The 23,996-nt window shown below is 43.5% G+C and overlaps 1 protein-coding gene and 1 long non-coding RNA gene across 2 annotated transcripts; one reads left to right on the top strand and one right to left on the bottom strand.

Annotated features, from left to right (window-relative positions):
• The first annotated feature begins 2,485 nt into the window (after positions 1 to 2,485).
• LOC130571829 (60 kDa lysophospholipase-like) lies at positions 2,486 to 5,242 on the top strand. Its single transcript, XM_057363074.1, has 4 exons — positions 2,486 to 2,709; positions 2,823 to 3,010; positions 3,485 to 3,568; positions 5,188 to 5,242. The coding sequence occupies exons 2-4, from the start codon at positions 2,823 to 2,825 to the stop codon at positions 5,240 to 5,242; spliced, it is 327 nt and encodes a 108-aa protein (XP_057219057.1). The 5' UTR covers positions 2,486 to 2,709.
• A 12,315-nt stretch (positions 5,243 to 17,557) lies between these two features.
• LOC130571906 (uncharacterized) lies at positions 17,558 to 17,913 on the bottom strand. The gene is made up of 3 exons (XR_008965135.1): positions 17,868 to 17,913; positions 17,727 to 17,792; positions 17,558 to 17,638 (listed from the first exon to the last, which is right to left on the bottom strand). It is a non-coding gene; the product is annotated as an uncharacterized LOC130571906 (long non-coding RNA).
• Positions 17,914 to 23,996: the final 6,083 nt, after the last annotated feature.

Raw genomic sequence — 23,996 nt, 5'->3', positions numbered from 1 at the left:
CTTGTCACATGACCTGCGGTGCGTTTGCGCCTTTCTGAAAAGTTGAGATTTTTTCATCTCGATGCGGCGCCGACGCACCTGAAAACAAGAGCGCGTCGCACCGCATGAGCGTCGCGACCGCGTCTTCCCCTATTTCCGCGCGGCTGCATTTAAAACAACGAATATGCGCGCGGAAAAGACGCGAAATGTGAATCCGGCCTTACGTTGTTTGCCAGCCGCGGTAAAAACGAAGAAGAGACTACAGGTTACCTAGGCAACAACCGCGCGACCTATAAACATTCACAAGCTTCTGTACTTAGTAAATTCGCAGCAGGTTAGCAGTCATTCCTGACACAACAGTTTGCATCCTGTATTGTAGAGACATTTCTTCTGGTTTTAAGGTTTGTTCCATCTGGTAGGTTAAGCTATTTGTTTTGTTTCATAGCAAGTTTACCTCACCCAGAACACACATAACGTAAACCGCCTTGAAGGTTTCTGTTTACGATGCAGGCTAACGTTATATTACTGTAACAGATTTTATTTGAGTGTTTTATTTGGTAATACTGAGTGCATTTGCATTGTAGTATGTGTGTGTGTGCAATACCGTTTTCCCCTCGGGGCTCGCCGTAGCTGGCGGGGTGGGCATGCGCACTAAGAACTAGAGTGCTGTTGGATGACATGTGGGCTCTACTAATAAAAGAGAAGAGTTTTGGACCAGACCCAGAGCATCCGTTTCTTATTTTATTTAACGCAAGTTTCAGGCGAACCTACACAAACGCTCGGTTACATTATGATGGTCAATTGTTCACGCAGTATGAGGTGCTGTATTCATCCAAAAAGTGGAAAACGAAAGAAAAAAAACGTTTTGTACCATATTTTATTTAAATGTGTTTGTGACAACGCAGGACCATTTATGTCTACGATATATATTTTTAGATCTAAATTTTGTAACCATCCCTAAAACGTATGCAAGAAAAACTGACCTGAATTTGTAGACGTGTGAATGTGTATTATGTCAGTTATCCACTGGGGACGTCATAGATCTGGGCTGATGAAAAGGTGAAGGCTTCAGAAAATAGACATCTGATCTTGTGCCAGTTGCATAAACTGCTTAGACTAGTCTTACACGTTAGTCATCTAATTTTTTCTTTAAGACTGCTCATAACTTCAAGTCCGTTACATAAAAAGGCAGATTGGTCTAATTGAAATATGAAAAATAAGACTGATTAGTCCTAAATAATTGCTAGTCTGTGAGAATAGTTGTTGAGACTGTTTAACTATACAACTGGCCCTGATCATCACCCAGGCTTGAAAAGTTTATAGAGTGAATTTAAAGGGAAGAAATCTTTCATTCACATTCTTGTTTTTGTTTGTTGAGTGTATGCTTCTATTCTGTCCATGTCACGGTTTTATCATGCAGAGACCGGATTTAGAGGAGACAGACCTCAGTAGAGCTGTAGTCCGCAACGAGAAGTTCCTGAATATTCTGGACGACGTGATGGAACTCAACTTGCTTCATGGCAAAACCCAGCCGGTATGTGTAGTTGTACAGTAATTGTGAGCTGTGTCAGTTGTGCTTTACATGCACATTTTTATATACACTATACCAGTGGTTCTCAAACTTTTCAGATCAAGTACCACCTTTAATAAAATGAGTTGTTCCAAGTAATGACCGCCATAGAAAAATCACATGAATAAACACTTAAACTAATTGTTAATAATACAAACACTTTTTTATTTACCAGCTGTTTTCAGTTAATCAGCAGTGATAGTGGACACAAACACGTTTCTGTAATGCACAGTAAACAGGGCTCTGTAAATGACTTTTATGGGGGATTTATTAACTTTGTGGGACTTGCAGAAAGACTACAAACCTATATTAAACACAGACAATGTGGAAAGAATATTGAACACAGAAGATAAATATACTGTAACACGTCTTTGTGAGAAAAAGGGATAGCTCACCAACTTAAAGTAACCTAGTTGCAAATAACAGGAAAACTCACAAATGTGTCCCTCAAAAAGGGATGGAACAACCTCCGTGGGAAACATGTTACTTAACAAAACACTTAGATTATGTAAGAAAACACAAATAAAAGGAAATGGAGCATCAGAGTCCCACCGCATGCGGGGTGCAGTCGAAGCGCATGTAAATCTGCCGCATGCGCACATCCACAAAAGGTAAAAAGGAAGCGAAGGCAAATTGCTCTTAAAGGGGCCACACCTCACACCACTCGTTACAATACGTATACTTGAACATCAAGAGAGCAGCTGTATATAACAGACATACACTTTACTGCAGCAGCTCGTCAATGCGGTGCGTCAAAACTAAATCACATGGCGCGCTTCATTGATTTAACCTCGAGTAGATGCAGACGCGTGTTGAATTAGCGCTTTACAGCAATAACAACAGCTTTAAACAGCGGTTCAAGCTCAGAAATACATAAGAAGCTTAATCTGCACTGGGGGTCTCTTCAAGTACCACAGTTTGAGAACCACTGCACTGTACAATTAAATGTAAAAACATTTAGAAGCAGCTTTACACATTTTAAGTACAGTTTGTGAGTACATTTTTGAGAGTTAGATCTGCACTTTGGTCGTCAGTTATTTTTTATTATAACATCTATTTCTCAGGAGAAGAAAGAATTGCTTGTAAAGACCCTTCCCTCGATTGCTTCTGGTGCTGTGGAAAACAACGATTTCATCTCTCTTCAAGTCCTCCTAGAACAAGTAATCTAACTAACTGTTACAATTTTTAATGTAAAAATATGCCGTAACCAACACAGCAAAGTGTGAAATTTATATTTGGACATTTCTTTTTCATTTTTGATAATCATTTGAAGATGGATGTCAATTCTGGAGGCTACGATAAAAAAACCCCTCTCCATACAGCCTGTCAGGTGGGAAATGGGGAAATGGTAATGTTCCTACTGGACAATGGGGCTTCATCTCAGTCCGAGGACAGGACAATGTCAAAGGACAAAGGACCTCAGTCTGGACAATGCCCAATGTACTCGGCCATTAAGAACAGGTAAACCCAAGCCTTTATTTAAACAGGATGTGAACTCAATGAGTTCCAATGATTTGTTTATTTAGCTGAATTGACATTGAACTACTAAAGAGCCATTTATTCATTTATGTTGCCACATCTTACCTTGGAAGCATCCCATAGTTTCAGGCCAAATTCATAGTTCAGTTTCTTTCCAAACAAGCATCAGCCAGTCTAACACCACACCTATTGAAAGTGGGTGTTTCCATCACTTCCATGAACAAAAAACTTATCAACTGTTCAGTTGTCAATGTCAAAAACTGTTTTCTAAGGTGGCATATCACAAAACTATAATTGCCCTGTTGAATTAGAGATGCTCAATTGCCCATACATGTAATTGTGATGGGCTGGCAACCGGAATGGGTGCGTGGAAATGAATCGTTAAATTGCTAAAAATATTTATTTTGGTCTGACCTGCTCCCAGATTGATCACGTATAGACTGCTGTGTCTTGTAGGCATTTTACAGTAATCAAGCTCCTGCGGTTGAAAGGATTCACTGTGAACCTACTGCCAGTGAGAATTGCCATGGAAATGATCCAGTAAGCAGTAATTCAGTCAATTCTTTTGTTTTTTTCACTAATACAGTGGTTTTAAAAAGTCTACACGCCCTTGATAAAATTGCAGGTTTTTGTAATGTAAAAAATGAAATCAAGATGAATCATATCGGAACCTGTTCCACCTTAATTGTAAAATTGCAAACTATATATCAAAGTGAATAACAATAACAATCATTTAAAATGTAAAAATGAAAAGCAAAAAATGTACAATAACCAGGTTGCATAAGGGTACACACCCCTAAACTAACACTTAGTTGAAGCACCTCTAAATTTGACCACAGCATGCAGTCTTTGTGGGTAAGAGTCAATCGGTTTTGCACATCTTGACTTGCGATGCCGTTCTTCCTTGCAAATGCATTTTAACTAATTGGTTTGAGCGTCACCTGTGCATAGCCCTCTTCAGGCCACAGATTTTCAATGGGATTTAGATCTGAACTCAGGCTGGGCCATTCAAAAACCTTGATCTTGTTTGGGTAAAGCCATTCCTTTGTTGATTTGGAGGTCAGGTCATTGTCATGCTGAAAGCTGAAATTCTTCTTAAGTGTTTTAACAGAAGCCTTAAGCTTTGGGCCAAAATTGACTGGTATTTGGAGCTATTCCACCCTGATTAAAGCCTCGGTTCCAGCTGAAGAAAATGAGCCCCAAAGCATGATGCTGCCACCTCCATGCTTTGCTGAGGGTATGGTGTCATTTTGGTGATGTGCTGTGTGTATTTTGCACCAAACACATATTTTGGTGTAATGGCCAAAAGGTTTGATTTCGCATCATAACATTATTCCACATTGTGAGGTTTTGGGAGATTTCATGTATTTCTTGCTCATTTTAGCCAGGCTTGATGTTTGTTTTGGCTATGAAAGGTTGCCATCCCTCATAGCCCAGACATATGAAGAATTGGGAAGGTGGTTGTCCCATGTAAGGAGCAACCGGTACTTGCCAGAAATTGTAGCCATTTTGCTGCAGGCCTCTTGGCAGTCGCCCTTACCAGTTTTAGTGGGATGTCCTGGTCATACTAATGTCACTGTTGTGGCTTATATTGCTCACTTTGTTGATTACTCTCTTTACATTGTTCCATGGTATATTCAATGTCCTGGAATTTGTTCGTAACCCTCTCCCGATTTATATTTTTCAACAATAAGGTCCTGAATTGGCTGCTGTAAGCTCTCAGCGTGGGACGTTACCAAATTGATGCCAGAAAAAATCCTTTGGGAACAGTTGTACGTTTTTAAGGGTTAATCGGTGGCTTGAATCGATGGCGGGTGTATACAAATTCATATTTAACTTAAGTCTGAATACGATTGGTTGATTTTGAACACTGCCACAATCCCCGTTATAAAATGGTGTGCACACTCACGCAACCTGGTTATTGCACATTTTTAACTTTTCATTTAAATGATTCTTATTGTTATTCACTTAAATATATGGGTTGCAATTTTACATTTATTCATCTATATTTCATTTTTACATGACAAAAACTGCAATTTACAAGTGTGCGTAGACCTTTTAGCCACTGTGTATGTATATTAAGACGATAAGCATTTTTCTTAGATATTTACTTACATATCTATGAGCCACAAAGGTTTGTTTCAACTGTCACTCTACAGAGCAGTACAGAAGAGAGATTATCCACTACTGCATGCCTGTTTTCGTCAGGTGTGACATGGACTCACACTGACTACAGTACAGACAGCAATGGATGAGCTGTCTAAGACAGAACAATCAATTGCTTCAGCTAGACGACGACTACTCCTTCTCTCCGTACTACGACTTACTACTTTGTGCGTCTTCAACTCAGTGATGACGCAAGCTGCGTCTAAAAAAACACACGAAGACCAACATATACGAAAGCGCTCTGTAGAGCTGTTTGTCCGTTAGAGCTTACTGTACAAAACATGGCTGCGCAACATAACAAATTCCATGTAGATAGGCCCGCTCCCTATGTAGATACAACTGGTTTATTCTAAGGTAATAAAAACATAACTTTTCATTACGTAAGGTTTTTATACACATCTAAAGACACAGTTTTGTATGTTATATTGCATTTCTTTAACAATAAAACTGAGAAACGATTAAAAGTAACAGAAAAATATTTGTATTTTTCAATCAATACTCGAAGTTCATATAAGTGCCACAGAATTTTTTTTAAAAAGTTAAAAAAAATGTAATGTGACACCTCAGTTTGTATACAGTTCCCTTTCTGTCGTCTCTCGACGTTGTGTCGAACCGACAGATGGGGTTCGTCCTGAGAACCAATCTTCCGACTTCTTAGAAAAGGCCAATGAAAATTGGCGAATGAAATTTGCATGCCGGACTCCGCCCCCGGATACCGGGTATAAAAGGGAGACGGCGTGCCTCATTCATTCACCTTTTGTTCTTCGGAGCCTTCGCTCTGATCAACAGACTTCGCTACAAGACTGCCGGCTCTACGACGTGGTGCAGCGGACTGTCCCTTCCTGCAGCGACTTCCCCTGGGCGTCTCGGCGGTTCCAGAAGTGTTGAGTTTTTTTCTCTAAAAGAGCAAATTTCTCCAGCGTGGCATGTCCCGCTGTTCTCTTGGGTGCAACACACTCATCGAGGAGGGGGACGGACACGATGTCTGCTTCCAGTACGCTGGGGCAGAGTTGTGGATACGTCCTGCCCCACTGCGGGCGGCTGACGATTCAGACGTTGCGTCACGGGTGGCTGTGTTCCCACGGGGACTCAGCCACCACCTTGTCTGCTTCCCGTTCCGTGACGGCAGGACTACGGCCCTGCCGCCCGCTACGGCGAGCAGCGAGGGTGATATGAGGATTACTGTGAGCGCTAATCCGTCAGCCACTGGCTCGCGGACCGTTCGCACCTCGCTTGCTCGTCTGACCGTTCCCCATAAGACGGTCCGCCGTCTTATTCCTCAATCACGTATCGGACACGGTACGTGATGATGAGATGTCTGTTGCAGCATCGGAGGGTGACTTACTGGCATCAGACTCCGACGATTCCTTGAAGCTCCCTCCCTCGGGGGGTCGAGATCAGGAAGAAGCGGAGTCGAAATGTCAGCCATGCTTTCCCGGGCCGCCGGCATTGGGTTGCGGTGCACCGACTGCCTCTCCCAACCTCGCGGCTGGATACACGGTACATCGGGCTTGAGAGCGGCTCCAAGCCGCACTCGCCCCAGTGCCGTGTTCCCCCGGAAGTGCATGAGGAACCTAGTACGACCTGGAACGCCCCCTTCGGCGCGTACACGTCAACTAGTTCCATCACCCTTTCTTCCCTCGATGGTGGGGCAGCTAGAGGATACGTCGATGTCCCCCGGGGCTCGACCTAGACTCCCGCCAAAGCACGTAGGCTTTTCGGCATCTGAGGTGTCGAGAGCTTACTCTGCTGCGGGCAAGCTGTCCCCTCTCTCCATGCTATGGCCTTCCTGCAGGCCAATGCGCGGAGAGAGCTCCAGAGGGTAAGACCGACCGAGCGCTTATCTAAAGTTCTCCTCTCTGGCTTCGACCTCCTGCACAAGTAGCCCCATGCCTTTTGACAGCTCCTGCACGTACACGAGATGATTCGCGCGAACTCAGTGACGTTCAGCAGAACAGTAGTACCCGACTCGACCTCTCATCTACCGTTCCAGACCCCGGACATGAGACACACCGTAGCACCTCAACGGGTTGGCCACATCATCGTCTGGGTATTATCACAGCCGCTCTCACCCTCTACACGACGGTGTTCGGCAACTTGACGTTGCGGCAAGACCCAATGTCAGGGATAATCATTAGCCTAAGCACTCTCATTCGATGGTGCGTTGTGCTACATCTTCGCCAGACAGGAAAACTGCAGAGCCGATCTCCTCCCCGGGGGTCCCCCCCAGGCGAGGGATCCTACTGCCAGCCATCGAACCACCCCCGGGAGGTCGATGAAGCAGAACGTACCCCTAGCCTCCCTGTCGGTCCCTGGGAGCCTGACAAGAGCTTCCCAAACCGTCACGGTGACTACGGGATACGGTCCGTCTCGGCTACGCGATCCAACTCCCCGGACGCCCGCCCAAGTTTCGGGGCATCCTCTTACCTCAGCTGAGGCTAGGATGTCCGTGCTTCGGGCCGAGGTCGCCACCCCTCTGTGAGGAAGCGATCGTGCTCGTCCCTCTAGCCGAGATGTTCAAGGGTTTACAGCCCGTACTTCATCGTCCCTAAAAGAGCGGGGGTCGCTAGATCTGCGTACCCTGAACAGGCACCTACTCAAGCTGCCATTCAGGATGCTCACGCGGAAGCGCATCCTGGCATCTGTCAGATGTCAAGATGGATTCATGGCAATCGACCTGAAGGACGCTTACTCTCATGTCTCTTCCCCTCGTTCATCGCCCGTTCCTACGGTTCGCTTTCGAGGGTCGGCATATTAGTACAGAGTCCTCCCCTTCGGTCTGTCCCTGTCCCCACGAGTCTTCACGAAGATCGTGGAAGCCGCCCTCACTCCCCTCAGGGAGAGAGGTGTGCGGGTACTAAACTATCTCGAGACTGGCTCATTTGACACACTCGTGAGATCTGTTATGTACACACAGGACCTAGTGCTTCGGCACCTAGATCGAGGGACCCGGGTCAACCGAAAAAGGAGCAGGCTCTCCTCTGTGCAGAGCATACTCTTTTTTGGTATGGAACTGAATCCTCCATTACAGCGCCACTGCGCTCAGTCAGTGTTGAAATGCCATGGAATATTTCAAGCAGTCAGCGGGAGGAGGCTCCTGGGTACATGGCATCCTCGACGGTGGTGATACCCCTCAGGTTGATGCACATGGACCGCTCCAACACTGGCTACAGAGTCTGAGTTCCCTGGAGGCGTGGCACACCGGCAGCAGGCGAATGGTGATTACGCTTTTCTGCCGACGCACCCTAACCCCTTGGTCTTCAATGACCTTTTCTACGGACGGGGGTCCCTCTCGGGCAGGCGAGTCGAGTCAGGTCGACAGACGCCTCCCTGCAGGGTTGGGGTGCCGTGTGCAACGGGCATCGCAGTGCAGGGCGATGGACGGGCCCCCGCCTGCGCAGGCATATCAATTGCCTAGAGTTGTTGGATGTGCTACCCGCACTGAAGGGGTTACTACCTCTCGTGCGAACAAGCACGTGCTGGTCCAGTCGGACTGCACAACTGCCTAGCGTTTAACCGCCAGGAGTGGCGTTCGCTTATGGCAGCTAACACGACTCGCCCGACGCCTCCTCCTGTGGAGTCCGCAGGGCCACACATATCCCAGGTGACCTGAACCAGACAGCCGATGTGCTCTCTCATCAGTTGACGCCTCGCGGAGAGTGGCGACTCCACCCCCGCATAGCCAGCTCATTGGGGACAGTCAGGGCGGGCTCAGGTAGACCCCTTCGCCTCTCCTGGACACCACCCATTGCCGCTAAAGGTACTCCCTGCCGACGGCACGGAGGCTCTAGCGCACAGCTGGCCGTGGGACAAGCAGGAAGTACGTCTTCCCCCAGTAAGCCTCATTGCACAGACCCTGTGCAAGGTCAGGGAAGAGGAGCATCAAGTGTACTAGTTAGCGCCATACTGGCCCAACCGGACTTTGGTTCTCGGAGCTAATGCTCTTGAGACAGCTCCCCCTGGCCGATTCCCCTGAACGAAGGACCTGCTTTCCCAGGGGAAGGGCACATTATGGCATCACGGGCCAACCTCTGGAACCTCCATGTCTGGCCCCTGGACGCGACGAGGAGATCCTGAGTGGCCTAACCCCTGCGGCGGTTAAGACCAACACTCAGGCTAGGGCCATGGCCACTAGGTGACAATTCGCCTAGTGGTGCCTCTTCTCATTCTGGTGCTCTTCTCGATGAGAAGACCCGCGGAGTTGCTTATCAAGTGGTGCGGTCCTTCCAGAGACTCGAGAATAATCTCTCCCCTTCCACACTGAACGTGTATGTAGCCGCTGTTGCCGCTCATCAGACCCAGTTGCTGGTAGTCTCTAGGACAGCACAACCTGATCATTTGGTTCCTAGGGGCGCGGGAAGGCTACCACCTCGCCCACAGCTCCGCACCCTGCTTAGACCTTGATGCGGTCCTGGAGCCCCTCGGAGATGCGCTGTTTCTCACTTCACGATGAAGACGGCTCTCGGGAGGACGCCAAGAGGGTAGCGGACCTACAGCATTCTCCGTGTCCACAGATTGCCGAGAACTCGGGCCCGGTTATTCTCAGCTATCCTGAGACCCCGGCCCGGCTACGTGCCCAAAGTTCCCACCTACTCCCCCGAGACACCAGGTGGAGCACAGCCCCACCGGGGAGGAAGACCAACCCCATCTGTGTTGTGTCCAGTACGCGCATTGCTGCCTCTGCTTGGACCGACGACCGCAGTAGCTCTGAGCAGCTCTTTGTCTGTTTTGGAGATCAGCTGGGAGGGCTGTCTCAAACAGAGTTTGGCGCATTGGATCATGGACGCCGTCACTATGGCGTACCTGTCCTAGTTCGCCTCGCCCACTGGGTGAGAGCTCTCTCCACACGGAGTACAGCCTCCTCGTGGGCACTGGCTGGCGCTCTCTGGCAGACATCTGCAGAGCTGCGGGTTGGGCTACACCCATCACCTTCGCGAGGTCCTACAGCCTTCGCGTAAAACCGGTCGGCGAGTCTTGCGGGCATCAGGCAAGACCGGCGACCGGTAGGGTGTACGCCTATGACAGTATCTGACCCTAGGGGGTCAGCGTACTACTAGCCTCCCTTCTTCCCCCACTGGGTGAAGAACAGGCACTCTCATCCATCACTAGCAAGCACCTCCTGTGGGCGGGCTGGGCAGAGCAGCCCTGCCCCTTAGGCCGGGTATCACCTGAGTTATTAGCAACATAGCTCTAACTGGACCTAGTGCTACCAGACGTTGCAACCCCCCAGCAGGGCGGTTCCGTCTGATGTATCCTCATGCTGGTTCCCACCTTGGTAACCCATGACCTCCTTAGGTGGACCTCCACCTCGCGGTTAACTCCTTCAGTCCGCACTTTCTTCCCATGAGTTCTCCCCCATCGGTGAGACCATGTTGGTATCTCCACTAGTCTCCTCCCTGTGGTAGGAAGTGGTCCTGTAGCGCATCCCCCGCTTGAAGGAAGTAGCGCTTACCCAGTGGCCTTACGGTTCCGGGCGGCTTCTCGCTGTTAGAGAAACAAGGCCGCCGCCTGTGAGGCCGAAGGTAGGGGCCTTCCCACCTTTCAAGAAAGCTCTGGGACCCCCTACCTACCCACTGGTAGGTTACAATTTCGCGGTAGCGTTCACGGCTGACACGCCCAGGCCTGTCACCGTCGCTTCGTTGAGATTGTGACAGGGCACAGTGTTATGGCGTTTTCCATTGGAACCCCATCTGTCGGTTCGACACAACGTCGAGAGACCGACAGAAAGGGAACGTCTCGGTTACGTTTGTAACCTCGGTTCCCTGATGGAGGGAACGAGACGTTGTGTCCTCTTGCCACAACACGTGCTGTCCACTGCAGCAGTCGTGAGAGGTCTCAGGCTCCTCAGAACTAAGGTGAATGAATGAGGCACGCCGTCTCCCTTTTATTCCCGGATATCCGGGGGCGGAGTCCGGCATGCAAATTTCATTCGCCAATTTTCATTGGCCTTTTCTAAGAAGTCGGAAGTGATTGTTCTCAAGGACGAACCCCATCTGTCAGTTCGACACAACGTCTCGTTCCCTCCATCAGGGAACCGAGGTTACAAACGTAACCGAGACGTTTTCACATCAGGATCACTAAAGTCCAAAACACCAACATGACCTTTGAGCAAATGTCAGAAATGACAAGGCAGCAGCTTCTCGCAATAGAAATTCAATGGAGCGGGTTGGATTGTTTCCCCCCGGTGTCTGCGTGGCCTAAATGCACGTTGTCGCTATACTAAATCATGCATCGACAAACAACAGCACGAAATGGGATAGCAACCACCCCGCCCCCTAGACATGTGTGCCATGATCGCCACGGCGGGCGTTTCACACTGACGTACCTCCTCAGTTTCGAGCCTGATGGAAGGAGATATGGAACGCTTAAAGATCGCTGTTGGTCAATGAGAGATTTTCAAACACGACAGCATTAGTAAAGATAGCCTGGATCATTTCCAATTGGCTAACACAGCTGTCAATCAACCTGTACAGTGAAGTACAGTGAACCACAGTAAACCAAGTTGACAAACACAAACCGTGTTAAGAGCATTTACAGCTGTAGTGTAAAAATATGGAAAATATGTATGTAAAATTAAGAATACGATGCACATACAAACTCGATGAAGATGGGATTTACATGGCAATTACAAGAAAAAGCAAATCACAGTTCTTACTGATTCTTAAGTAGCAGTTTCTTCCGCACCGCATGAACTCTTGAAGAACAAGTGTCCCCACCAATCTTCATGATGACTTTTGCACAACCTCAAACGTGTATTTCAGCTCCTTTGGGTAACTGATATTTAGCACATAGAGAAGACCCATAAGATGAGCAACGCCCGAGGAGACATCCTTTAAATCATCAAGGACAATCTGCTCCTCCAGAACAATCGCCACATCAATCATTTCCTTTGGCAGAAGGTCTCCAGGATTTTCCTCCGAGACTTTCAAGAGTACAACATCCGTCCCTTTTACGACATCATCTTCATCGAGTGTCTAGTCAGAGACAACAAAAAAACAAACATGCACAAGCATTGGTCAGTTAATAATAAATCCTCAGCAAACAGGCTTAAGTAATAATTCCTAATCACAGATGTGGGACAAAGTCATTGCTTTGCAAGTCTCGAGCGAGTTTCATTCAAACACATTTCCTTGCCTTGTTATTTCTCACTAATAACTTCACTGAAGCAGCACAGCGCAAATTTAAAAGTGACGGTTTGGAATGAGTAGCGGAGGTTGTTTAACTGTTATAATGGTCTTGGATTCCTGGCGGAAGTAAGTAGTTCCCCATTTCCTTTAAAAACCAGAGGGTTTTTAAGACACTCTGATGTTCTTTCTGATTTATCTACACACTTGTGCTGTTGAACTGTTGTATACATGCAATATTGCTCGAGTGGGAGTGTATGTAGTGTTCTTATATCTTCATATATCTCCACCGAATACCTTGGGCCAAAGCAAGCCACCTGGGGCTTGAGGAGTGGTTAAAGGGATAGTTCACCCCAAAATATCAAATTTCCTGTTTATTTACTCACCCCCAGGCCATCCAAAATGTAGGTGATGTTTTTCCTTGAGCAGAACAATTACGGAGTGCTTAAAAGAGTGCTTTTCACTCTTTCTGCCTTTTGGCTGTGAAACCATATTCCTGAAGCTTTGCCACACCTGACACCCGTTTCAGTGTTTGACTAGCTACAGTGACTAGTTACAATGTTTGACTAGCTTTTCCAAGGCGACCGTTAAGAAGGTAGCCTATCACTTTAACATTTCCATGGCGACGCGGCACTGCGCATCATGTGACACACCGCAGAACCACAGCAGCTGAATGACTGATGCATTGCTTTTGCACAATTTTTCTTTTTTACTCAAAAAAATTCACAAACTGTTAACTATGTCATGAAATGTGTAACATGCAGTGACAGTGTCCCCCTGTATCGTAATGCTATTATGATATAATTCCTATATATATATATATATATATGATAAGGAATAACCCTTGCTGTTTTTGCTGCTGCTGCTATTAATCTACTATTATTTTTGCAGGTGTTCATCTGTTAGGACCAAGTGTCAGCTTTACAGGAAAGACACAGATGGGGTGAATTAAAAAATGTTTCCCCAACTTCAGAATAATTCAAATGGACACACTCCATCCCTGACAAGCATTGTTTTAATTGTCTTGCAACAATTCCCCTGATGTTGGGAGTGAATGAGTGCTTTATTTTCCCTGTTTTGATTCTGCATAAGCTTATTATTTGCCCAGTCATTCTCTTTTCCATATTTTGATTTTTCCCAATTTAATAAAACTGTTAAAGCCTCTTGTAATTGTAGTGATGTGTAGTTTACTGTTTGTTTAGGCTTGCCTGAAAGATGATAGGCCAGCAATGTCTATGTAATGGTAAACCCCCAAAATATTTAAAAAACATCTACTGCCTATTTTTCCATTAAGCAGAGTACAGAAGTGTTTGCCTCTAATGTTGTCACTAGTGTAGTGTTAAGTCCTTCCTTTTAACAGGGCAGTATTCTGTACTTATGAACTGTCTTACAATAACTGAACTCATGTTACACTTATCAGATGGCAAAATCCATGATTCAACACTGTAAAACTGTCAATAAGTATCGATAAATCATACAAAAAACACTGATGCCACACATGGGATTTATACAGTTTGTGATATTGATAATGTGCTTGTAATTGCTCCTGAAAGTAAAAGTGGTCCCAGTTCTACACTTTCCCTAATCTTCTGACCTGATTCGTAATTTGCTTAAGACCTGAATGCAGACTTCAGAAAATGGTAAGACAGAAAAAACTTGTGTATGCGCCCCGCATTGCCTGATAATGGTAATGTTTTGTCAGGCTTATAAGGATCACATTTGGTCATTTATATTTAGATATTTAAAGAGTAAATAGTGTTAGTTTTCATCTGTGTTTGTATGGTGCTTTAAAAATTAACATTTTTAATGTAGGGTCACGGTAAGTCTTAATGTTAATTAAGTCTATTTTTAATGCTATTAGTTAATAACCTANATCTGACAATCGGAATGTTAGATATGTGCATGTGAATGTGTTTTGTTGTTTAAACACGTTTATAATGATAGCGTTAGTTGATCTAGAAACGGGCGCCGCCATGTTTGTTTCTGCCGCGGTCTGAGATCTGTCGGATTTACAATACATGAATTCATCCACTTCTCTTAAAAAGCACAAACGTAAGTGCCTTGTGACCTGGTAGAAGAATTGAGTGATCTTAACAATTGCTTACATTGCAGATACTGTGTCTGATGTGAATAAAACACATCCGTCAAATTACATTTGAGGAGATTGTTATTGCCGCTTCCATAGACATCAGTGTGTATTATGCAATCTCTAAATGTATTTTGTGCTTGTAGGCACGTGTATATGTCTGAAGGCTAAATTAAACATTATGTGGTTGAAAGCACTGCTAGTTGTGATATGTGACGTGAGTCTGTCTCTGGCTCAGGCCAGCCAAAGCGCTGATTCTAATCACTGTAGCGTCAAAGGGTTAACAACATTATGAAAAGTGAATTAAGACATTAAGGACAGGCTGGAACCCTGCAATTGACGGAAATCCGTCGTAGACTCGCTGCCAATTACGGAAATCCGTCGTAGCGACGGAGAACTTTAATCCATGTATACTTACAGGTCTTAATCTCTCTCCCACGTTCGTGAAGCAATCGTCGGTGAAATGCGCTGCACAAACTTGAACATTCGGATTGTACTTTTCTGTAACAGTGTTGTAAATAAAATGTAACCATTTGTTTTTAGTTGTCTCATCTTTTGGCAGGGCAAACAAAGAGTCTTTTTTTCGCAACGAAACACACAGCGTCTCCGCGACATGGCTGCGGCGGTGACGATACAATGAGATTTACAAGTACGCCCACCTCACTTGCGTTTAGATTTGGGCGGTCTTAAGTCAAATCATGTTACGAAGTGACGTACATTCTGTGGGGTGTGGTTACACGAGGCGTTTCAGGCAGGTCTGGGTGCATTCGCTTTTAGATAGAATGCATCTTTTGTTCCGACACTTTAATTTTAGCAATTTTACGTGTCTAATACATGCATGGGAACTTATAACACACCAAAGACACAAAAAACACGTTTCGCCCATATGACCCCTTTAATGTAAGACTGTGGAGTACATAAAGACAGACATATGATAACGCTAGAGGTAAGAATATGCATAAACATGCAGAGATAAACCTTATGGACAGACGGATCATAGAGATCAGATTAATGACAGGGAGTGAGTGACCGCTAATATTAACCAATCTGAAGAGATATGTCGTATTGGATGAGGGTGAGCGATCGCGATCAGCCTCAGGAACATGTGCGCACAGTAATTATCAAACGTTTTCTACAGAATTGAAAACAGGTTGCACCACAACAATTGTTTACCCAAATTCACCCTACATTGCAAGAAAGAGCAAAGTTGCACGAAATGTGACGTGCATCCAGCTGACGTCGATTTGTGCTAACTTTACCCTTTCCTATCTCGCTAACGTTATATCCATACAAAAAATAGGACCCCTCCCCCCAGCAGTACAATGCGGCCTCGTGCCTCTGAACTGCTCACAGCCATGCTGAGCTATATCACACCAACTCACTCGAGTTATACTGCTACACGAATACAACTAATATTTTAAATGTGAAATTAACATGAGATGTAAAGAACATGAGATCTAATCATGGGGTCAATAAAACCATTACAAGTATTAGGCGGACGCACATAACGTTAAGGTAAATTTAGAAACGGGAGCAAAAAAAACGTACAACTATATACAACATTGTCAACAAAATATATGTATTACACGTTTATTTATTGTCTTTACTGAAATGGACAATTGGATGAATGGGAAAAAAGTAAATGTGTTTGCCAATCACATCAATTAAACTAACGTTACTATGGAAAGTAGTGTGGAGGCTTTAAAATCTAATGCTTGGTTGCCAGTTTTGTAAAGATGACACAATAAAACCGACTCAAAACACGTCGTGCCGTTAGGCCTAACGTTAAATGAAAAAAAGCCGTTGGGAACTTGGGAATCTTCCCTCAGAAAACTTTCGTGGCTAAAAACGTATTTCTGATTAAATTTAACGTTACCTTCCAAAACAAGACAAAACGTTCTATCTAAACCTTTTATAATTGTAATACAAAAACACAATTAAGGATATTCAATTTTACGTTCTACTTACCAAAAACTATCTTTAATGAATCCGTTTCTGATGACAAAATGGCGCCTTCTCTTCTCTCCTCAGATCAGCTCGACTACTCCCCTCCCCCACGCGGGGGCCGTTGCGAATAGCTGTAATACAATGCAGCCAATAAGATTGAAGCATTTCAGCCCCTGCAAATGATGTCACAGCCAATCAGAGTTTTTCACATCTTTTTTTATGTTCGCTTGGACGTGGTTCGAATCCTACTGTAAGCAACTCTGAAACATTGTTTTACAGTAATTTGTGCGTTATTTATGACATTTAAGCAAGCTTTTAAAATGTAGAAATAATGACAATGCATTAGAATTAAAATGATTTAAATGAAGTTGTGTTTAATGAAAATGTTGATAAGCATATAGAATACATTAATAAAATGAACGTTTTATTTATCAACACTAAATGTTTATTTACATTTAACATTACTTCGTAACAATAAACAGGTAATTGCAATGTAAATTTGTATGTTTTGACAAAATAGTCTTAATGTCAGTGTAGAAAGTTTTTTTGTTATCGTTTTCATCACTATATGTTATTATCCTTATATATGTTATAGGATTTTTTTGTAAAATTTACTTAATGATAAATGTAATGACTTAACTTATTAAACATAGGTAAAATAATAAGGTAAATGGCACCAAATGTGCATACATTTATGAAGAGTATTTGTATCTAAACTAATTACAATACAAAGGTAAGAAACAATTGTACAATGAAATGTAATAGTTATTACATTTATAATTCAAATATATTTACGTCAGGTTGAATATATTTGCTATTTATTTATATATTTATAAATATAAAAAACAAAGTACAAGATAAATCAGTGTTTCTTAGTAGTTTTTATTGTTTTCTCACACTTTAACAGGCAGAACAAACACAAGCAAAATATAATGACATGGGGAAATTTCTCATTTACTTTTTTCTGAAACCCATCTCTGTCTTTCCATGTTGTAAAATTGAGACTTCTGAAACTCTTTCCATGTCATCTCCTTCTCCATACCCTGCTCTCTGTAAATGAAAAGACTTAGGCAGATCAGAGACTGTGTCTATCAGCTCAGGCTGAGGAGGTAAACCCACAGTGACACGGTCTTCATGGGGTTGCTCACAGGAGGAGAGCCTGCCACAGACCATGGATTCCAGCTCGGTCTTCATCCAGATCTCTGTTGATGAGAACACTTCCACTGATGTATGTCATGATCGTATCCAGGAAGCTGTGGAGCAGGAGCTCTAGGAAGAGTTGTGTGCCTGGGTGTGATTGAAAATTAGAAGAAACGAATAAAGTATAGCCACCGATATTAAATATGGTAATTCTATCCACAAAATACTCTCTTACTTTGCGCTGTCTGTCGCAAAGGTGGTGGGCTGCACACTGAAGAAGCAGGAGCAGAGGAACATGGTTCTGAAAGCACAAAAACAATAATTAAAGCTGTTCTAAACAAAGTAAAACAAAACAAACAAATAAATACAAACTTACCATGCGATGCCTCAGCTTTGTGTGGGACGCTATGGGATGAGGTTTCTGAAGTGTATAAAATTAATATTAAAAAAAATAATTCACAATTCAAACAGAAATGATTCAACGCATATATATGTAGTGCAAAACATTCTTACCTTTGTTAAATTCCTCAAAAGAAAGTGTCCTGCACGCTCGAGAGATACTGCTCTCTGCTGAAGAGACGCATTGTAAAAGAGGTGATAGATTATAAATGCATGTTTTTAAAACGATAATTCAGTGTATCCATAAACTTGACATTAAAAACACACCTGTGGCTGAAACACTTTTCTTTGTTTGTGTAGAAGCCGATGGTTCCTGCACAAGAAACATCAGCTCTTTAGGAAGGGGCACAGGCGTTTTCAGGGCTGGTGCTTTAAAAAGGAAGACACAAAAAACAAAAAACCAAAATATTACCAAGTTATATGGAAGACAATTATTTGATCAGAGAGGCGGAAATGCAATTCTTTACCATCCACAGGAGACAGATGCAGTTCTTTATAGTGCCAGTCAGTGGTTTTGAAAGGACAGTAGATGGTTCTGCAAGACATAAAATCTTAAGACTCTTAAGAGATCTGCTTACTCAAATAGAATGAATGAAAAGGATGCATTATGCCTTCTCAAAGAATGTCACAAACATTACAAACTAAACAGGGAATGTAAAACATTTAAATGCAAGAACATGCACGTCGTCTTGTATTAATAAACAGTAAAAGTACATGATTTATATCAGTGGTGGGGGAATCAATTCATAGCCCCTTGAACAGTTAGTATAATGCAACAGCACAGATTTGTTAGTGACACACAGCCAACACACTGACACATTAAGACAAAAATAATTCTGAGTTTTGGCAATCATATCTCAATTCTAATCACTGTTCTGAGGGTATACTTCACTGCCACTGATGAAGATTGTGCTGGCGCTAACAAAAAGTAAAAAAAATGGAACATTTATTAAATATATCAACTAATTTAATACAAGGTGTCATTTAAGAAAAAAACAAACACTTACATTGCACCAGTAGCTTGAGGGGGTGATGTTCAGCATTGCACTCTCCAGCTCAGCATCTTCATCCATCTCTGTATGGTTACAAAGAAGAGTTAAAGGTTGCTTTTATGCTGCACTTGGATTTTTTTCTAATGTAACTGTGCTATACAAAGAATAAGGTACATATATACTTATTGACATAATTGTAAAGATTCTCTTCTGAAGGGCAAATGAGGGAAAATAAACAACTGACCTGTGGGCTCAGATGTGGCACTTGAGGCAGGCACACGCGGACGGGCAGACTGCTGCTGCTTCAGCAGGTATTGTTGCAGTTTATACACCCGCGTCCCTCGGACACATTTTGCCCCCATTATAAAGGAAGCGTAACCATCAGCTCTGCTGTCCCAAATCTCCCTCCATGTACTCTTGGCACGAGCGCCGAAACCAAGCAGCTGGTCGTCCTCCGATGAGGCCACTGGTGCAGCTGGAGTTTTAGACACATAGCTTAAAAGAGACTGATTTCCTCAAAGCTGTGGCGTACTTCACAAAAGAACCAGGCTGCTCTTGCTGTTGTCCCTCAGTCATCGTAACTCCTGAGCCTCTTCCTGCTGAAGGTTCTTTACTCAACTCAACTCAACTTTATTTATACAGTTGACAGTTCACCATGTGCTCAGCTTAGTGTTTTTTGACCCAGTCCCTCGTGTCTACTAATCATTAAACACTTTTGGCTCTCTTCGCATCACCTGGTGTCACTCTCTCTCTCCAGCTGTTTCTTGTTCCACACTGATTGTTTCCTCTTCTTATTTCTCGTGCTTCTCTTAGTTTGTGTCGGATCGTTAGTGTTTGCTCTACGAGCATTCCAGTCTAGTCGTGTTATCTTGTCTTGTAATCTTGAATCTTGTTTTGTTACTTAGTACTCACCATTGACCTGTCTGGCTCCAGTGCCGTTACCACTACCGGGTGTCTGCATTTTCTGCCTTGTTTACCCAGCGACCACGGCTGCTTGACCTCACCCAGAGCATTCTTGGAGGACTGTTGCAAGCTCTCTGCCATAGGGGAGTTATCCCTGCTGGACTTCTCTTCACCAAGAGTCAAAGACACCTGGGTGGCTGTGCTATCTTCTTCCGCCGTGGGTACGGGTTCGGACATTCAGCTTCGGTTGATCGATCTTCATCTCCGTGGAGGATTCTCTACTTATTACCGGCAAACGGGACTTTTGGATTAACGCCACTTGTTGCAGACTCTTCCTCACCCTCTTGTACGGAACTTTTTGTCTCACGCCTCTCCCTTAGGAGACGCCTCACTAGTACCACCTATTGTGACATACGGACTACACTTACCTCCTTTTCCACTGTTTTCGGCCGAGCGCTCGAGCCATTTTTTCCCAGCCCCGGTTTCTCCTAAATTCCGTCTTGTATGGAGTTAAGTTGGTGCCACTTCTGGGTGTGAATTGTTGTGGAAATAAATTTGGTAAAACTGCTTTTGACTCCGATATCATCCCTGACATTCTTTGCTGACGACGAGGGTTTTATGGAACATCCGTCAATAGTTAAACAGTATTCTTGGTTGTTACTTATAGCAGTTTTCGGTCCAATAAGTAACACTTCCGTTTTGTCCGAGTTCAGTAATAAAAAGTTGTTACTCATCCAGTTTTTTATATCGACTATGCATTCCATTATTCGATGGAACTGCTGTGTTTCATGAGGCTTCGAGGAAATATAAAGTTGAGTATCATCAGCATAACAGTGAAAGCTAACTCCGTGTGCTTTATTATATCTCCTAGAGGTAGCATGATAATGCGAAGAGCAGAGGCCCTAAGACTGAGCCCTGTGGTACACCGTACTGGACTTGCGATTTGCGTGACACCTCATTGTTTATTGCTACAAATTGAAAACGGTCGGATAAATAAGATTTAAACCATTTCAAAGCTATTCCCTTAATGCCGACATAATTTTCGAGTCTATGTAGGAGTGTGCTGTGGTCAATGGTATCGAATGCAGCACTAAGGTCTAGCAGCACCAATAACGAGATACAACCTCGGTCAGACGCCAATAGCAGATCATTTGTAACTCTGATCAAAGCAGTCTCTGTACTGTGACATGCTCTAAATCCAGACTGGAATTCTTCATTGATGTCATTCCTTTGGAGGAAGGAGCATAATTGAGTTGAAACTACTTTTTCCAGAACTTTAGATATGAAAGGTAGATTCGATATAGGCCTGTAGTTCCTTAGTTCTCTAGGGTCGAGTTGGGGTTTTTTGACAAGGGGCCTTATAACAGCCACCTTATATGCTTTAGGCACATGTCCTAATGTCAGAGATGAGTTAATAATCCAAGAAGAGGATCTATAATTTCTGGGAGCATCTCTTTCAGTAGATTTGTAGGTATAGGGTCTAGATGCATGTTGTTGATTTAGATGATCTAATAATTTTAGACAGCTCATCTTGATCTACGGATAAAATAATTGCATTTTCTCCTTAAGGGCGCTGTAGTTAGTTTGTTCAGCGGGTTTCACTTCTGATTGCATTGTTATAATTTTTTTCTAATATCTTGGATTTTATATGTGAAGTAGTTCATAAATTCATCACTGCTATGCTGATATACAGGATCAGAAGTCACTGACGATATTTTGTTATTTAGCCACTGTGTTAATAAAAACCTAGGGTTGTGCTGGTTTTCTTCTATTAGTGATGAAAAGTAGGCGGATCTAGAAGTTTTTAGGGCTTTCCTGTATTTTCGAATACTATCCTTCCATGCTGTACGAAATACCTCTAATTTAGTTTTCTTAAAGTTGCGCTCCATTTTTCGGGCCGCTTTCTTTAGAGCCTGAGTGTGTTCATTATACCACGGTGTGGGGCTGCCATTTTTAATCTTCTTTAAACGTAGTGGAGCAACTTTGTCTAGCGTTACCGAGAAGGTGGAATTAAAATTTTCAGTGGTAATGTCAAGATCTTCAACGTTATTTCTCATGATTTGAGACAATTCGGGCAGATTATCGAGAAACGCATCTTTGGTAGTTGAAGTTATTGTTCTACCATATTTGTAACAATGAGTTTTATTTGCAGCCGTAGGCCAGTGAAGCAAACATAATACCAGATAATGATCCGAAATGTCTTCACTCTGCTGAAGGATTTTAACGTCGTCCACATTTATACCGTAAGACAGTATTAAATCTAAAGTATGATTACGAAGGTGAGTGGGTCCTGACACATGTTGACTAATGCCCATGGAGTTAAGAGTGTCTTTGAAAGCCATTCCTAAGGCATCTGTAACGTTATCTACGTGGATGTTAAAGTCACCAACGACAAGGAGTCTATCTGCGGCCAGTACTAGTTCTGATAAGAACCCACCAAATTCTTTAATAAAATCTGTGTGGTGCCCTGGAGGCCTATATACAATAGCTAGAATCAATTTAAAAAGAGTTTTATCTTTAGTATTAGGTGTTGAAACATGAAGAACCATGACTTCAAAAGAATTATATTTAGAGTTCGACTTCTGGGAAATGCTAAGAGAGTTATTGTAAAGTGCTGCGACACCTCCCCCTCTGCCTTTTAGACGAGGCTCGTGTTTATAATAATAATCTTGGGGGACAGATTCATTTAAAGCAATATAATCATCTGGTTTTAGCCATGTTTCTGTCAAACAGAGCATGTCTATTTTATGATCTGTTATCATATCGTTAACAAAAAGTGCTTTATTAGAGAGAGATCTAATATTTAGCAATCCGAGTCGTAACAGTTGATTATCTGTATTTTGTTCATGTTTAGTTTGTTTAACGTTTATTAAATTACTTTCAAGAGGTTTACGCATTATTTTATGTTTGCTAATCCGGGGACAGACAGACACAGTCTCTATTTTGTGATGTTTGGGAGAACGGATTACTACATGTTGTACATTTTGTGTATTCTGCGAGTGAGACGGCAAGCAGACAGTTGGTTAAGCCATACTGTCTGCTCCCTGACCTGGGCCCCAGCGAGTCAAGTTTTAGCATTAGCATTAAGACTTTTTGCCATATTTCTAGACAGGATGGAAGTCCCAGCCCAGGAGGGATGGAGACCATCTCGTTTCAACAGGTCAGGTCTGCCCTCAAAACTCTTCCAGTTATTTATAAAAACTATATCATTCTGCAGGCACCACTCAGACAACCAGCCATTTAGTGATGATAATCTGCTATAAATCTCATCACCACGATAAGCAGTGAGGGGGCCAGAGAATATTACAGTGTCTGACATCGATCTTGCGAGCTCACACACCTCTTTAATGTTATCTTTTGTGATCTCCGATTGACGGAGTCGAACATCATTTGTGCCGACGTGAATGACAATCTTACTGAATTTACGATTAGCCTTAGCCAGCACATTTAAATTTGACTTGATGTCAGGCGCTCTGGCTCCCGGTAAACATTTGACTATGGTGGCTGGTGCCTCTATGTTAACGTTCCGAACAATAGAATCACCGATAACTAGGGCACTTTCAGCAGGTTTCTCAGTCGGTGCGTCACTGAGCGGGGCAAACCTGTTCGAGACTGTAATCGGAACGGTCGAGTGATGTTTTGTCCTGCGACTACGCCGTCTCACAGTCACGAAGTTTCCCAGCTGCGGAGGATTTTCAACCGGAACCGAGCTGTGTGCACTAATGTTGCTCGCATCCAAAGTGTTTTCTATCGTCGTTAAACCTTACTATCCTCAGAATAAAGATTGGATGCGAGACTCTAATTCTAAGATCTTCTCTGTCAGCCTAACTATTTCCCTGCATTTATCGCATATAAACCCTCGCAGCTGACAGAGAAGGCTAAGCTAAACATATGACATGAGGTGCAAGTAACAATAATAGGAATAGAAGCCATAACTCACCGGATTTGAAGTGCAATTCCAACTTACCAAGGTTGCTCGATGGATCGTAGTATACTCGCTTAAAAAGAGAAACAGTTAGCACACAAGACAAACCAGAGGCAAGATGATATTCTACAGTGTGAACAGAAAGCAAGCTAACACGCTATTGCTATGCTAACGGCGTTAAGTTAACTATCACTTTTGGTTTAGATCTTCCAAGTAATAACAAGGAACAGGGTTATTGAGATATCAGGATAAGTTAGCAACGACAATAAAATACACTAATATTAAA

This window comes from Triplophysa rosa, linkage group LG21, assembly GCF_024868665.1.
Source record: "Triplophysa rosa linkage group LG21, Trosa_1v2, whole genome shotgun sequence".
Lineage (NCBI taxonomy): Eukaryota > Metazoa > Chordata > Actinopteri > Cypriniformes > Nemacheilidae > Triplophysa > Triplophysa rosa.
The sequence above is the reverse complement of the archived record's forward strand: the minus strand, read 5'-3'. Positions and strand labels throughout refer to the sequence as shown.